We start from the raw sequence: 14,426 nt of genomic DNA, 5'->3' as shown, positions 1-14,426 counted from the left end.
CCCCTCAGGGCAGTGAGGGCGTGTGGAGGCTGCAGCCCAGCCCGCAGGACCAGTCCCCTTCGGGCACCAGGCGGCAGGGAGGCATTCGGCCACTCCTCCTCCCTCCAGCCTCCCCCGAGGTCCCTCACCCACCTGCACTGTAGGGCGTTGGCCACTTGCCAAAGCTCCTTTCGCATGTTTAGGATGAACTGGCATAATCATCGGCTCCTCCCCCAGTGCCGGCCGGCGTGTGTGCGCCCCGTGTGGACCTGTAGAACCGCAGCCTGTCAAACAGCAACTCGGGCTTCGTGGTCGGCCGAGTTTGGGTGCACAACCCAATGCAAACGTAACCGAAAGTTTGCAGACTGGGAATACAAAGCCAGGGTCCTTGAAGTCCCCAGTACTGGGACATGGAAGTGCCTTAGCCCCAGCAAGTGGGAGTCACCACAGGACTTGGAAGGGTCAGCATTGGCAGGTTCACCACGGGAGTCGCTAAGGCCAGAGGAAAATGCAGATTTTAGCCTTGCCTGCCCTGTTTGTCAAACAGCCTAACTTTTTTATTTTTTTTTTTTTTAAGATTTATTTATTTACTTGAAAGTTAGAGTTACATAGAGAGAGGAGAGGCGCAGAGAGAGAGAGAGGTCTTCCATCTGCTGGTTCACTCCCCAAATGGCCGCAAAGGCCGGAGCTGTACCGACCCGAAGCCAGGAGCCAGGAGCTTCTTCCAGGTCTCCCACGTGAGTACAGGGGCCTAAGGATTTGGGCTGTCTTCTACTGTTTTCCCAGCCCATAGCAGAGAGCTGGATTGGAAGTAGAGCAGCCAGGACTCAAAACAGTGCCCATGTGGGATGCCAGCACTGCAGGTGGTGGCTTTACCCGCTACACAACAGTGCCAGCTCCTAACTTTTAGTACTGAACCAGGCACCAAGCACCTGTCCTGACCAGGCAGCTGTGACATAAACCCCAAGCAGGTGTTCAGTTCAACCCCACTTGGTATCCACTGTATGCTGTTTTCAGCATTCTACCTAGAAAAAAAGTCCACCTGTCGGCTTCTGGTTTTCACTTTTTTTATTATTATTATTATTTGACAGGTAGAATTATAGACAGTGAGAGAGAGAGACAGGTCTTCCTTCTGTTGGTTCACTTCCAAATGGCCGCCACGGATGGAGCTGTGCCGATCCAAAGCCAGGAGCCAGGTACTTCCTCCTGGTCTCCCATGCGGGTGCAGGGCCCAAGCACTTGGGCCATCCTCCACTGCCTTCCCGGGCCACAGCAGAGAGCTGGGCCGAAAGAGGAGCGACCGAGACTAGAACCCGGTGCCCATATGAGATGCCGGCGCCGCAGGCAGAGGATTAACCTAGTGAGCCACAGCGCTGGCCCCATGGTTTTCACTTTCTAAACGTATTCTACGATGAAGTCTTAACTAGTGGAAAACATGGTTCCTCTTTCCAGGGAATGACATAGGCTTGACTGAAACAAAGCGTGGTGTAGCATCCGTCGATCATGGTTCTTCCTCTGGTCACGAAGCCATCCTGAGCGAAGTACTCTGGGAGACCCTCAGAACGTAGAAGCCTTTCCTTCCGAGCGCTGGCCACCGGTGGGGAACGAGGCAGAACCTCAGAAGCAGCAATTAAGAGCTAATTACCACCACGTGAGTCAGCCGTGCCCGAGCCGCCCACAGCCCTGGCTCAGGGCCTTGTGTGTGTGGTTGCCGCATGGCCATCAGCAGTAGCACCGGTCTGGACAGTGGGTGCCTCGGTTTCCATAGGGTGCCCCCATCGCTGGGCAGGCTGCCTGCCGCCACCAAAAACAGTCACTTTGTGGGATCCCCATCAGCATTCCCCCGAAGCAAACCTCGGAGCAGCTGGATGACCCCAGCACGGCCTCCGTGGCGGACAGTGGCCCACACTACCAAACTTTTTTTTTAAGATTTATTTATTTTCCTGAGATGCAGAGTCACAGAGAGAATGAGAGAGAGAGACAGACAGAGAGAGAGAGAGAGAGATCTTCCATCCGCTGGTTCACTCCCCAAATGGCCGCAACAGCTGGAGCTGGGCCAATCTGAAGCCAGGAGTCAGGAGCTACTTCCAGGTCTCCCACGCGGGTGCAGGGGCCCAAGGACTCGGGCCATCTTCTGCTGCTTTTTCAGGCCATCAGCAGGGAGCTGGATCGGAAGTGGAGCAGCCAGGACTTGAACTGACGCCCATATGGGATGCCGGCACTGCAGGCAGATGTTTAACCCACTATGCCACAGCGCCGGCCCCTGAATTTTTAAAATGTGTGTTCTAGTCCCACACAGGAGGCATGCGTTCTGCCAGAGCCAGCTGGTGGGCCTTCGGCCGCTCATGACCGTTCTGAGACTGTGCATACAGTACCCGGTGCTGCTGCACCTCCTGGACAGGCCCAGCCTCCCGCGGCCTCTGCTTCTCCTTGGACCATGCCGGCCGGGAGGCGTGAGCTCTGGCTGGGCTATGGAGCCACTTCCTGTGACCTGGCTCTGAGAGCCCTCGGATCTGCCCCAAGTCCCTCAGCTCCTGCATACTTGTCACGCGTGGCTGCTCATCCCTTTATGTTCTCGGATGACCCGAGAGAGAAGTACTTAGAGACTTTTACAGTTCCTGGAGTGTTGGGAAGTTGTGGGAGGCAAGCGGGGGCAAATTTACTTAGGAACCTTGCTCACGTACAGAGTGGTCACTTTTACGGGACGTTATTTGATAAAAGGGAAACACAAGAATTGAGAATAGTTCGTTTCATAGGAAAAACTTGATTTTTCGTTTCCATGATTTATATGTACTTTAGCCACCAGGATATTTTATTTGAAATATTTAGCTTTGCTGGATTTGCTTTACCTAAATTCACAGCCCTTTAAAAATGAGACAGTTTTTGTCAGATGACCAGAGTTTGTGTAAAAATGGGTTGGAAAGCCTAGTTCTGATGCAAAACCAAAAAAGATTGAAATCCGTGCATCTTTTGTGCATAATGTGCATTTTCCATGAACTTTTTGAAGATTCCCTCATTTCAAATTGGGACTTTGGGAACAGTGACCTCGGGAGAAGTTGCTTCGTGATGATGTTGGTGGCCATCGCAATATCAAGGACATGTGTTGCCTTGCCATGCACCTGGGGAATTTGGAATTGGAGTTGGATATGTGGATGTGTGTGTATACATGTGTGTGTGTGCAGAGAGAGTGTGTGTGTGTGTTGGTTTTTTACCTGGTTTATATGGCTCACAGCTGAGCCATCCCGGCTATTTGCCTGTATACATGGTAGCAGCCTCCCGGTCCTCCTCCTCCTCCTCTTCCCTCCTCTCACCCCCTCTTCTTCGTCTTCTCTTGCCTCACAACTGGATCTGATGGATTTATATCAGGGCTTGACCTTGGAAAGGAAAAGGGCACTTCTATCTCAGGGAAAAAATACGCATATTCAATGTGAAACATGAGCACAGGGTGAAGATGCTGTGAGTCTAAGGGGTGCCCCCCTGGACCCAGGTGGCTCCCGCACCTGCCAGACAGCTGACAGTACACAGATCTACAGTGATGGCACAAGGGTGGATGAGAGGACGTCTACCCTGTAGGCACGAGCAGCAGCTATAGGAACCCCTCCAGCACGTGGGCGTTCCACCCAGCCATGCTGGATACGCGTGGCTAACAAGCAGGCAGTGGCATCTTTGCAAAAGAACTCTTACTTGATTTCCAGTAAAATGAGAAATAGTTGTCCTTTAGATGCTTTCTCTTTTTTTCAAAGATTTATTATTTATTTGAAAGAGAGAGTTACAGAGAGAGGTAGAGACAGAGAGAGAGAGAGAAGTTTCTATACGCCGGTTCACTCCCCAGATGGCCACAATGGCCGGAGCTGCGCCGATCAGGAGCCAGGAGCTTCTTCCTGGTCTCCCACGCGGGTACAGGGGCCCAAGGACTTGGGCCATCTTCTACTGCTCTCCCAGGCCATAGCAGAGAGCTGGATTGCAAGAGGAGCAGCTGAGACTAGAACTGGTGCCCATATGGGATGCCAGCGCCACAGGCAGAGGATTAACCTAGTGCACCACAGCACCGGCCCTATGCTTTCTAGTTTCTACCTGGGCACAAGTATTGCTGACGGGAAAGAAATCCAGAGGCGACTGTGGCTGTTTATCAGCTCTCAGATCGTAGCTGCGGACTGGGGACACAGGTGTCTGATCTAACAGCCACGGAGGTGGACTTCCCCTCCTGTGTCCCCACCGGACATCAGCATCCGCTGTCAGTCTTGCTAACTGTACCTTGGCTTACATCACCCATTGTATTCTCTCTTAGTGAATTCCATGCTGATGTACTTGTTGACGAAAAAAGGTAGATGCGTTAGGAGTCAACCTAGAAGACACAACAGACATTCCTTTGGTTAAATGGCCACGTCCCAGAGCTGTAGATTGACATACAGCGTGTGACTCCAGTAAAACCAGCGCCTCAAAGGCTTCAACTGTGCTTTTTTTTTTTTTTTTGGACAGGCAGAGTTAGAGAGAGACAGAGAGAAAGGTCTTCCTTCCGTTGGTTCACCCCCCCCCGAATGGCCGCTACGGCCAGCACACCACGCTGATCCGATGGCAGGAGCCAGGTGCTTCTCCTGGTCTCCCATGCGGGTACAGGGCCCAAGCACTTGGGCCATCCTCCACTGCTCTCCCAGGCCACAGCAGAGAGCTGGACTGGAAGAGGAACAACTGGGACAGAACTGGCGCCCTGACCGGGACTAGAACCGGGGGTACCGGTGCCACAGGCGGAAGATTAGTCTAGTGAGCTTTGGCGCCGGCCTCAACTGTGCTTTTTAAGACTTTCCCCCTGGGCTGGGTGAGAGCAAGCCAGGGGGGCTCCCCTGCAAAAGGTGTCACCATTTAAAAAAAAAAAAAATCTGAGTTACCATAGTTACAGCTTCCTGATGTCAGTGACCTCATCAGGAGTAAAATGCAAGAGTTCTTCCACCTCAGTTGAGTTCTCGTGTTCAATGTAGTCAGCACCTGCATTACAGGGTTCAGGTTTACCTCTGTTCAACCTTAAGAAGGGATTGCCAGCCAAAGTGACCCGTGCAGTCAGGGTGACGGGGAGACCCCCCCCCCCCGCTGGAAGAGGCCAGCTACACAGACACAGCCTCAGCCCACATGCAAACAGTTAGTAAGCTTATTTTTCATAAAACAAGTTTCTATGCATCTAAGCAGATCCTTAGAGGGGTTCCACTGTGCAAGTCTTCAGTGGTGTTTTCTGTGAGTTACCTCTTTTCACGCAGTCTCTTTTTTTTTTTTTTAAAGTGCATTGTTTTCAACCAAGCACCCACTGTACTAATCAAGCTGGATACCTTGGAAGGTTAAAAAAAAAAAAAAAAGTCCAGCAGCCAGGCTGGGATGTGGTCTTTAAGGAGATGACCCTCTGCTGGAGGAAGTTGTGAAAATGTAGGTAAGGCTAATCCGAGGTAGGGAGGGATGCATCACGAGAAGTGTAGGGGCGGGACGAGAAGTGTTCCATCCGCAGGGAATGGGGTTGTTTTCTACAGATAACACCCCGGGGTCCTCTTTCCTCTAATTGGGTCCCAGTGGGGCCTCCAAAGAGTTATATCTTCATCATGAAGTACATGTTGGGTGCACAACCCGGTATTTTAACACATGGTACAGAGAGACGTGACCACTACAGTTAAGCTGATTGGCGTGTATCTCTGCTCACATAAGGGCTGCTTGTTTGTGTGCGATGCAGAACTTCAGCAGGTCTCCTGTACTCAGTTACAGGCACCACACTCTCCTCTCAGGACTGAACAGCAGCCCCCATTCCCTCCCCACTCGCACTCAACCCCTGGTAGCCATAGCGTGGCTGCAGTGAATAGTGTCGCGATGAGCATGGGGGTGAAGATGTCACTTGGGCATCTCCTTTGGATGTATACAGCCAGGAGTGGGATTGCTGGACCATACAGCAGCCATGTTTGTAGCTTCTTGAGAAACCCCCGCCCTGTTTTCCAGTGGCTGCCCCTGTGTGCGTTCCCAGCATCCTCACCGGCGCTTGCTGTCTTCCAGTGAGCCTGCCGGTCACCATCTGAACTACAGTCAGGCATAGGTATCTCATTGCGGTTTTGATTTGCATTTCTGTGATGCATGGTGATGTTGAGAACATTTTCATGTACTTAATGTTCGTCTGTATGTCTTCTTTGAAAAAAAAATCATCTTTTGACATCCCTTGTGTATTTTTCAATCAGGTTATCTGGTTTGGTTTGCTACTTAAATGTTTGGTGCTGGTAAAGGACTGCTGGGTGCTTCTAAAGACCTTGTGTTTCCATCTACATCAGTTCACTTTCATATGAAACCAGATAGGGTTGACATTTCCAGCACCTCTGGAAACTGCGATGGATGGATAGGGGGTGATGGATCAGCGGGTGTATTTGTTTCCTGGGGCCTCATGTAACAAGGTACCACGGACAGGTGGGCTTGGACCAGCTGAAAAGATTCCTCACAGCTGTCAGGGCCGGGCCAGGCTCCCTCCAAAGCCTCTGGGGAGGATTCTTCCTGCCCCTCCCAGCATCTGGTGGCCCCGTGTTCATGGCTTCGGTCTCTGCAGGTCTGCAGCGGTCCTTCTCCTTGGTGCCTGCACTTCACAGGGACTTCATGTTGGATTAGGACCCATGCCCATCAAACAGAGCCTTATCTTAACTAATCACAGCCACAGTGGTCCTGTTTCCAAATCAGGTCATGTTCACGGATGCCAAGGGTCAGAGCTTTAACTTAACTTTTAGGGACGACACACAGTTCAGCCAGTAACAAAGAACAATGCGATCTTTTTGTTTATTTTTTTTAGATTTTATTTTATTTATTGCAAAGAGCAATAGAGGGATGGAGGGAGTGAGACAGGCAGACTGGGGGTGGGGGTGAGGAATGGAGAGGTGGGGGAGAGAGAGAGAGATCTTCCATCCACTGGTTCACTGTCCAGATGATTGCAGTAGCCAGGGCTGGTCCAGGACAAAACCAGGAGCCTGGAGTTCCATCCGGGTCTCCCACATGGGCGGCAGGGACTCAAGTACTTGGGCCACCTGCTGCTGCCTTCCCAGGTGCATCAGCAAGGAGCTGGATCGGAAGCGGTGCAGTCGGTACTCAAACTGACTCTCTGATACAGGATGCCAGCACTGTAGGTGGCACCTAGCTCACTGTGCCACAACCCCAGCGCTGATACAGTTCCAACGAAATCAGTCATCGGTAGATCGAGTTGGAGCAAATAAGCCACTTGTATGCATTTCACATCACTTGGGTCCACTGTCTGAATTATTTAATTTTCATTTTTCTGCTGGCCTGCTGCTGTTACCTCGGCTGTCGTCGTCAGAGGTCTCCTGGTGTGAGCGACTCCAGATGGGGTGGAGTCGTGGCACACAGCCGAGTGCCCTGGGATAGCTGATCGCCACTGGGCTCAGCACTTCCTCTCCTGCAGCGGGAAGAGGTGGGAAGAATACACGCCCCCAAGTCGCCAGCGCTCCTCTCCCCTGCCCCAGCCGCGCAGAGTTCAGAGTGATCCCAGCAGCCTGAGCCTATAGGGTGGACATTGCAAAGTGGTGCAGGTGCATCTAGAAGGAAACGCGAATCTTCAAATTCTCCAAGGCACAGTGCCACTCAGGTGGAATACTCAAGGCTCACTCTTTTTTTTTTTTTTTTTTTTTTTTTTGACAGGCAGAGTGGATAGTGAGAGAGAGAGACAGAGAGAAAGGCCTTCCTTTTTGCCGTTGGTTCACCCTCCAATGGCTGCTGCGGCCGGCTCATCTCGCCGATCCGAAGCCAGGAGCCAGGTGCTTCTCCTGGTCTCCCATGGGGTGCAGGGCCCAAGCACCTGGGCCATCCTCCACTGCCTTCCCGGGCCATAGCAGAGAGCAGGACTGGAAGAGGGGCAACCGGGACAGAATCCGGCACCCCAACAGGGACTAGAACCCGGTGTGCCGGCGCCACAAGGTGGAGGATTAGCCTGTTAAGCCACAGCGCCGGCCAAGGCTCACTCTTAATTCATGCTGGTGACTGTGTCTGATCCAGGATAGACTCGTGTGCTTCCTGTCTGGGAAGCGTGATCCCCGCTAATTCTGCAAGCCCGGGGGGTCCTGAGTGACACCAGGCATTGCCAGTCTCCTGAGCCTCCAGCCAAATGCCTGACACCTCGCAGGTGCTCAGTGTGACGACTGGAAATGCTGTGTTCTCTGATACTTAGCCAAACAGATAGTGCTAGAAATTGCCATTTCTGGGATCCAAAAGTCCAGGTCTTTTTTTTTTTTTTTAAGATAAATTTATGTCTTTGAGAAGCAGAGTTACAAACAGAGGGGAAGACACAGAGAGAGATCTTCCATTCACTGGTTCACTCTCCAAATGGTAACAACAGCAGGAGCTGGGCCGATCAGGAGCCAAGAGCCTCTTCCGGGTCCCTCACCTGGGTGCAGGGGCCCAAGCACTTGGGCCATCTTTCACTGCTTTCCCAGGCCATTAGCAGGGAGCTGGATCAGCAGTGGAGCAGCCGGGACTCGAACTGGCGCCCATCTGGGATGCTGGCAGAGGCTTGACCCACTGCGCCGGCGCAGTCCATGCCTTGAGTTTTGTCAACCGCCTGTTCTGATGGACTGCATTAAGACTGAACATGGATTCTTGGACACTGGTTTACTTGCTAGGAAGAAAAGCAGTGGATTTGTCAGCAAATAGCACCTTTCTTATGTTGGACATAATCTGTATCTCACTGGACAGAGAAGAGGAAAAGAGTGAAATTGTTGCCTGTGGAGGAATTGAAGCTTAGCTGACTGCAATTTTTACTAATATTCTACATTTCAGCCAAAAGCCAAGTTCAGGTTTTTTCCTGGATGTTCAGAAGTTAGGCTGGGCGGGCCCTGTGGTTGAGAGCAGGGCCCGCCCAAGTCAGGTTGCCACGCACGGTGCAAAGGCACGCCAGCTAGCACAGTCAGATCCGTGAACGGCGTGCGATGCCAGTGCCCAGTTGAGCTGCGCATTTGTTTAATTTAGTAAATTCTGCTCTCTGCCTGTCCACACGGTGACCTAAAAAGAAATATGATTCCCCCGAGTGCCTTTGCGATTGTTTGTTTAAATTAAGTTTCCTTTGGATTTCATCTTCGTCAAATCTTCGGAGAGCCGGGCCGGCTCCCCGCGATGAAGCGCCGCGTGTGGGAGCCAATGAGAGAGGCTGCCAACCTGCGAGGACCCCGCTTGGAACGAGGGGGCCCCGTAATGTCACGCTTGGGCGGCACAAGCAGAGTGCCGGATGATTAGTTTATGGTCTGGATCATTGTGTTTTTATTACACTCATAAAATCTGTGTTTCTCCTCATTTTCGTAACGGTTTCCGTGAGCTTCTGCACCTTCCAAAGGCACGCTAAACGGCTCTGGGAGGGGGGTGCCCGCTGGGCAGAGCAGGCTGCAAAGCCGGAGGAAGTCAGAACCGTGCCTTGAATTCTCGTCTTGTTGTGGGATTGCCGCCAAGGAGAGAGCAAGTGCGCGGGGAGGTTTGAACATCGTGCGTACTCACTTTTCCACGTTTTTGTAAATACATCAGTGGTTGCCACTGAATTCCAACATCGGTGGCACACACTGAGGTGCCTTAGGAGCGCTCACGCTCCCTATCACAGGGGAATAAAGCTAACGTTAAAGACCATGCACATGTCTGCCTTTTAAAATCGCATCTAAAGGGGGAACTAAGAACTGTGATGAGGAAACATTTTGTATCAGAGGATTTGTGGTTTTTTTAAGTAACAAGTACTTAACTGGATTTTTGGTCACTGTACAAGTAGTTAAGAGAAATCGAAGCTGTCTTCAAAACCAGATTTCCACATAAATGCAGTTGCTGATAAATATCTCTGTGCAGGAAAAGCAGACTTCTCTTCCCTCTGCAATGTAGTGTGTGAATACAATCTGCAGATGCCCCATCAGTGGACCCCGGAGGATCCGTGCATTTTGGTCATTTACGCTGCAAGTGTCAGGACAGCGGCTTCCGGCCACCGAGTGTCAAGCCGTGTTTGCAGAGAATTCATTTGGACGGCGTTAGTGCCTCTGCCATTCCCGCGGGTGTACATGTGCCTCCATGGGCTCCTGGTGTCCCGGGGGCTGTGTGTGCGATGTGGCTGCCATGAATTACTGAAGCCGTTTTGGACTTGCTCTGAGAAGGATTGGGATAGCTTCTTCTAAGAATGAAAGCCGGGCGGTAAAAACGCCGCTTCCCGCACCTTCTCAGAGCCTGCGTCTGAGCGGGGAGCAGCTTCACAAAGCGGACAGCTTCCCGGGCCGTGCAGAATCTAGATACAAGCCCCCGGGAGAGGAGGCGCTGGGCCCATTTCCGTCTGCGTGGCCAGGAGAGGCGAGCGTCTTCCTGCAGGGCCCAGCCTGCCTGCCCCCTGCTCCGCTCTGTGCTGCGTTACACGAAGTTTCCCTTACAGACGTGTCTGATGAAAACGAATTGGGTTTCCTGTGAGTGGAGCTGATGCGGGCCGTGTCGCTCTGAGTGTAGGGATCGCGCGTGCCACGCGGTGCCGAGGCAGTCACGCTGTGGCCACGGGCTCTTCTTTGTCTGCAGATGGTGTGGGAGAGCGGCTGCGTGGTGATTGTCATGCTGACACCCCTGACGGAGAACGGCGTCCGCCAGTGCTACCACTACTGGCCCGACGAGGGCTCCAACCTCTACCACGTCTATGAGGTACTTGGACGGCACCCAGGGCAAGGAGCGGTGCACCCTGGTCCTCGGGGCTGCCCAGAGAGGCCACCCGCAGGCCTTTCTGTGAGGCTGGGGATTGCACCTGCTGTCCTCAGGGAGTTCTGGGCTCGCACTGCCGGTAGAGACTCAGACCCTGCTCCTGGCTGTGGGGGTGGGAAGAGGGAGCTGGATTCTGCAGTAGCAATGTCCTTGTCCCCTCCAGAATGTCGTCAGGCTGAGTGCTGACAGTATTTTGGGAACTTCACCTCCCAGGGCAGACCGGGCTCTGTGTCCCAGGCCTTTAGGAAGGGCCCATTGTGAACAAGAACCCCGCTATTATTCTGATTGCTTATCGATCTCGTTGTCTGAGCCACGTGGCCTCCCCGTGGCTGAGCTTGGAGTTGTGTGTGTGCGGCATCCGACCTTTTCATCCGGGGAGAACCTGCCGACAAGTGCATTCCTCTCACCGGGTCTCCCACCCCCATCAGGGATAAACTTGGGCAGTCCAGCAAGGACCGGAAGGTACCATGGCTTCTGTTTGCATTACAGTCAGTCAGGATGCAAAGACCCACAGAAGGACACCTGGTAGAAGCTTACATGTGAGCCCACAATCACAGCGCTGTGGCTTTTTTGTCCCAGACAGGAGGCTCGAATGTGAGAAGCGACTGAACTCAGGTCCACGTCCGTGTCGCTAGATGGGTCTTTTGTTTTTCTCTACCCTGCGCCAGGCGTATGCCACCCTGGGCAGAATTTCAGTGGGAGTAGAACCACTTAGCAGAATATGTACTTACATTGGTGCTTTTGTTCGAAAGTCGACTTTTTCTCCATTTCTTTCTTTTTTAAAAAATTGTTATTTGACAGAGTTAGGCAGTGAGAGAGAGAGGTCTTCCTTCCATTGGTTCACCCCTCAAATGGCCGCTACGGCTAGTGTGCTGCGCCGACCCAAAGCCAGGAGCCAGGTGCTTCCTCCTGGTCGCCCATGCGGGCGCAGGGCCCAAGCACTTGGGCCATCCTCCACTGCCTTCCCGGGCCACAGCAGAGAGCTGGACTGGAAGAGGAGCAACCGGGACTAGAACCCGGCGCCCATATGGGATGCCGGCGCCACAGGCGGAGGATTAACCAAGTGAGCCACGGCACCAGTCCTCTCCATTTCTTTTTCTTGAAGATTTCTGACTTAGAGATGTGAAAGACAAGAGCTAGAAGAGGTTTGGATTGTAGCCTTTTTGTGTGATTTTCAAGCCGCTAAGTGGCATCACACACACACACACACACACATAGAGTGCTATCTTTTGTGTGAACTGAGTTCAGATTGAAAAGGGGAAGGGGCCAAGTCCACCCACAGCTGCACTGGAGAACTTGTCACCTTCTCTCCGCTCATGGTGCCTGTGGCTGCTTCTCTCTCCCTCTTCCCCTCTCCTGCTCCCAGGTCAATCTGGTCTCTGAGCACATCTGGTGCGAGGACTTCCTGGTGCGGAGCTTTTACTTGAAGAACCTGCAGACCAACGAGACGCGCACGGTGACCCAGTTCCACTTCCTGAGCTGGTATGACCAGGGAGTCCCTTCCTCCACGAGGCCTCTGCTGGACTTCCGCAGGTAAAACCCACAGCCCAGCTGGCCGGTGAGCGCCGCAGAGAGTGGACGTCAGAGAGAGGGGGGCACAGTGCATGCCCAGTGTCCTTGTTTCTGACAGCGCCCCTTGCTATGAAGTGTACCATCTGCGTATAACTAGGGGGATGGGAGGGAGAAGAAAAGACAGAGTGGGGGTGGGGAGGGGGTAGGGGAGGGGTGGGGGGAGGGGTGGGGGGAGGCTGACTCTAGCTATACATCCTGATGGGGAGGTACTTTCTAGCTTTAATGATGTTAAGATGTGCGGGGGGGGGGGGGGGTGGTTAGGCCTCTTGGAACCATGGCATTATAGCCATTCTTTTCCATCACGTTCTTCCACGGACAAAAAGCCCCAAAGTTTATACTTCACGGAATATTGATGAATAAGAGCCCAGATTTTTTTGGTTTGGATACTCATCGGCTTACATATGAGGATGTGCTTGAACAAGTATAAGCCCAGCTTCTAAAAATGGGTAATCTTGGATGGAAGCCTAGATGTAGTTAGCACATGGCTGTATGTATTTTTAGTGCGATTCTGAAGCTGACAGGTTTTTTTTGAATATCCATTTTTTTTTCTCCATCATTGCTGTAGTCAGCCACCCACCCAGTGATGAGTTGTCCTGTGTTAAAAGTGTAGTCATTGAACTGTTGAAGCAAAGGCTAGAATCTGCCTTGCAGGAAGATATTGATAATGCAAGGAAAAGCAGACAGAAGCTCTGCTTGTACAGTGATGACGGTTGGTTGGTGTGGGCTGGTTGATGGCAGTAAACGAGTAGAGAGCCCCAGAGAATGAAGCCCCAGCACCATCGATTCCAAGTTTTCTAGAATTTCCCTTCTATGTAAACCTGCCCACGAAGAGAAACAGAAAAACATTCCAACAAGGAACGCAATGATAAGGATAGCATGCGATTGAATCCAGTGTAATGTGTTACCCTAAAGTGATTTGTATCTGAACAGTTGATTCGTCCTTGAGTCTACCGTTGTGTCATTCAAGGGAGGTTGAAAAGGCAAGTACTGCCATGAAGGTGGAGTTTCAGACTTCTCTCTGAATTTCTTGAATTTGTGTGTTAGAGATTCGCAAGTGTATGGTGACACAGTTTCTTTTGCCTTTTAGTCCACTTTGAAAAATAAAAGAAAGCATACTCCTTGGAACCATTCTTTGGATCAGACAGCATGTGCTGGAGCTCAAGGAGAGACACGAATTTAGTGTCACCTTCAGTGAGCCCTGGTCGTGCCCTGTCCCCTCCCCCTAGGATAGAGAGATAGAGTCACAATCATGAACGCATCATAAGTCAGCTACTGTACATAGTTCCCTCCTAAGCCATCCTCATCGCCTGGCCATGATGCGCATTTTCTCAGCATAAATTTATTTCTAAAGCTATGCTACGTACCAATCGTACCTGATCTCCTAAAACAGACTCTCCACATAAAGTCACTCCTGGCGAGACGGAGGTAGCTACAGAGATGGCAGTTCATCTCGACGCCCGTCTTGCTGCTCCTGTGACGTGTTTGTGCGTACATGCATGTGGGCGTGTTCCCATGCCTGGATCCATGTATGGAACTCAACACACGCATCAGCAACCCTCTGTGTACAATTGATCACGAAGAAAAATTGGATTCTCCAAATCCCCCTGCTCCAAGGGCTGAGGGGCTGCCCCAGGGCCCAAGAAAGTCCGTGTGTTACATTAAAAGGAAGATGAACCCCAGACAGCGCCGGAGGTCTTGTCCCAACAGGAAAGCTTCCCTTGCTCACCAGAGGGTTCCAGTCCAGGCCCCACCTTAACGCGCATCACCTGGACGATGGGGACCAATGCCCCCATTCTCAGAAGGCCTCCCGCTTGGACACGCGTTGCTGATGGGTCGTTTCTGTGCCCCGGTTCCAGCGACCGGGAAGTGGGGGTGGCGTACATGAAGACACCGGCCTCTGGGAGGCGACAGGGTTTCTCGTCTGGGGACAGTAGCGCCAACACCCTCCCTCTGGCCTGGTGCGTTCGCCAGGCACCAAGACGTGTCATTACATGTTTCTGGAGCCCGGAGGGGGCACATTTATGTTTTAAAGCGAAACGGCTAAGAGATCATTAGCATCACCTGTGAGGGCTTTGCTTTTTAAACCTCTACCTCTCTCGCTCTCGCTCTGGCTCTCTCTCTCCCTCCTCGCTGTGTGCCATGGCATCCACTAACGC

General features: G+C 52.2%; 1 protein-coding gene across 1 annotated transcript in view; it reads left to right on the top strand.

The window, feature by feature from the left end:
• Nucleotides 1-14,426, top strand: part of PTPRN2 (protein tyrosine phosphatase receptor type N2) — an 800,540-nt gene that overhangs the window by 751,791 nt on the left and 34,323 nt on the right. Inside the window, exons 19-20 of the mRNA XM_062190222.1 lie at nucleotides 10,522-10,641; nucleotides 12,065-12,231. Of these exons, the coding sequence (XP_062046206.1) occupies nucleotides 10,522-10,641; nucleotides 12,065-12,231 (287 nt within the window). The remainder of the gene's footprint in view (nucleotides 1-10,521; nucleotides 10,642-12,064; nucleotides 12,232-14,426) is intronic.

Source organism: Lepus europaeus, chromosome 5, assembly GCF_033115175.1.
Source record: "Lepus europaeus isolate LE1 chromosome 5, mLepTim1.pri, whole genome shotgun sequence".
NCBI lineage: Eukaryota > Metazoa > Chordata > Mammalia > Lagomorpha > Leporidae > Lepus > Lepus europaeus.
This window is presented reverse-complemented; position numbering and strand designations above follow the sequence as displayed.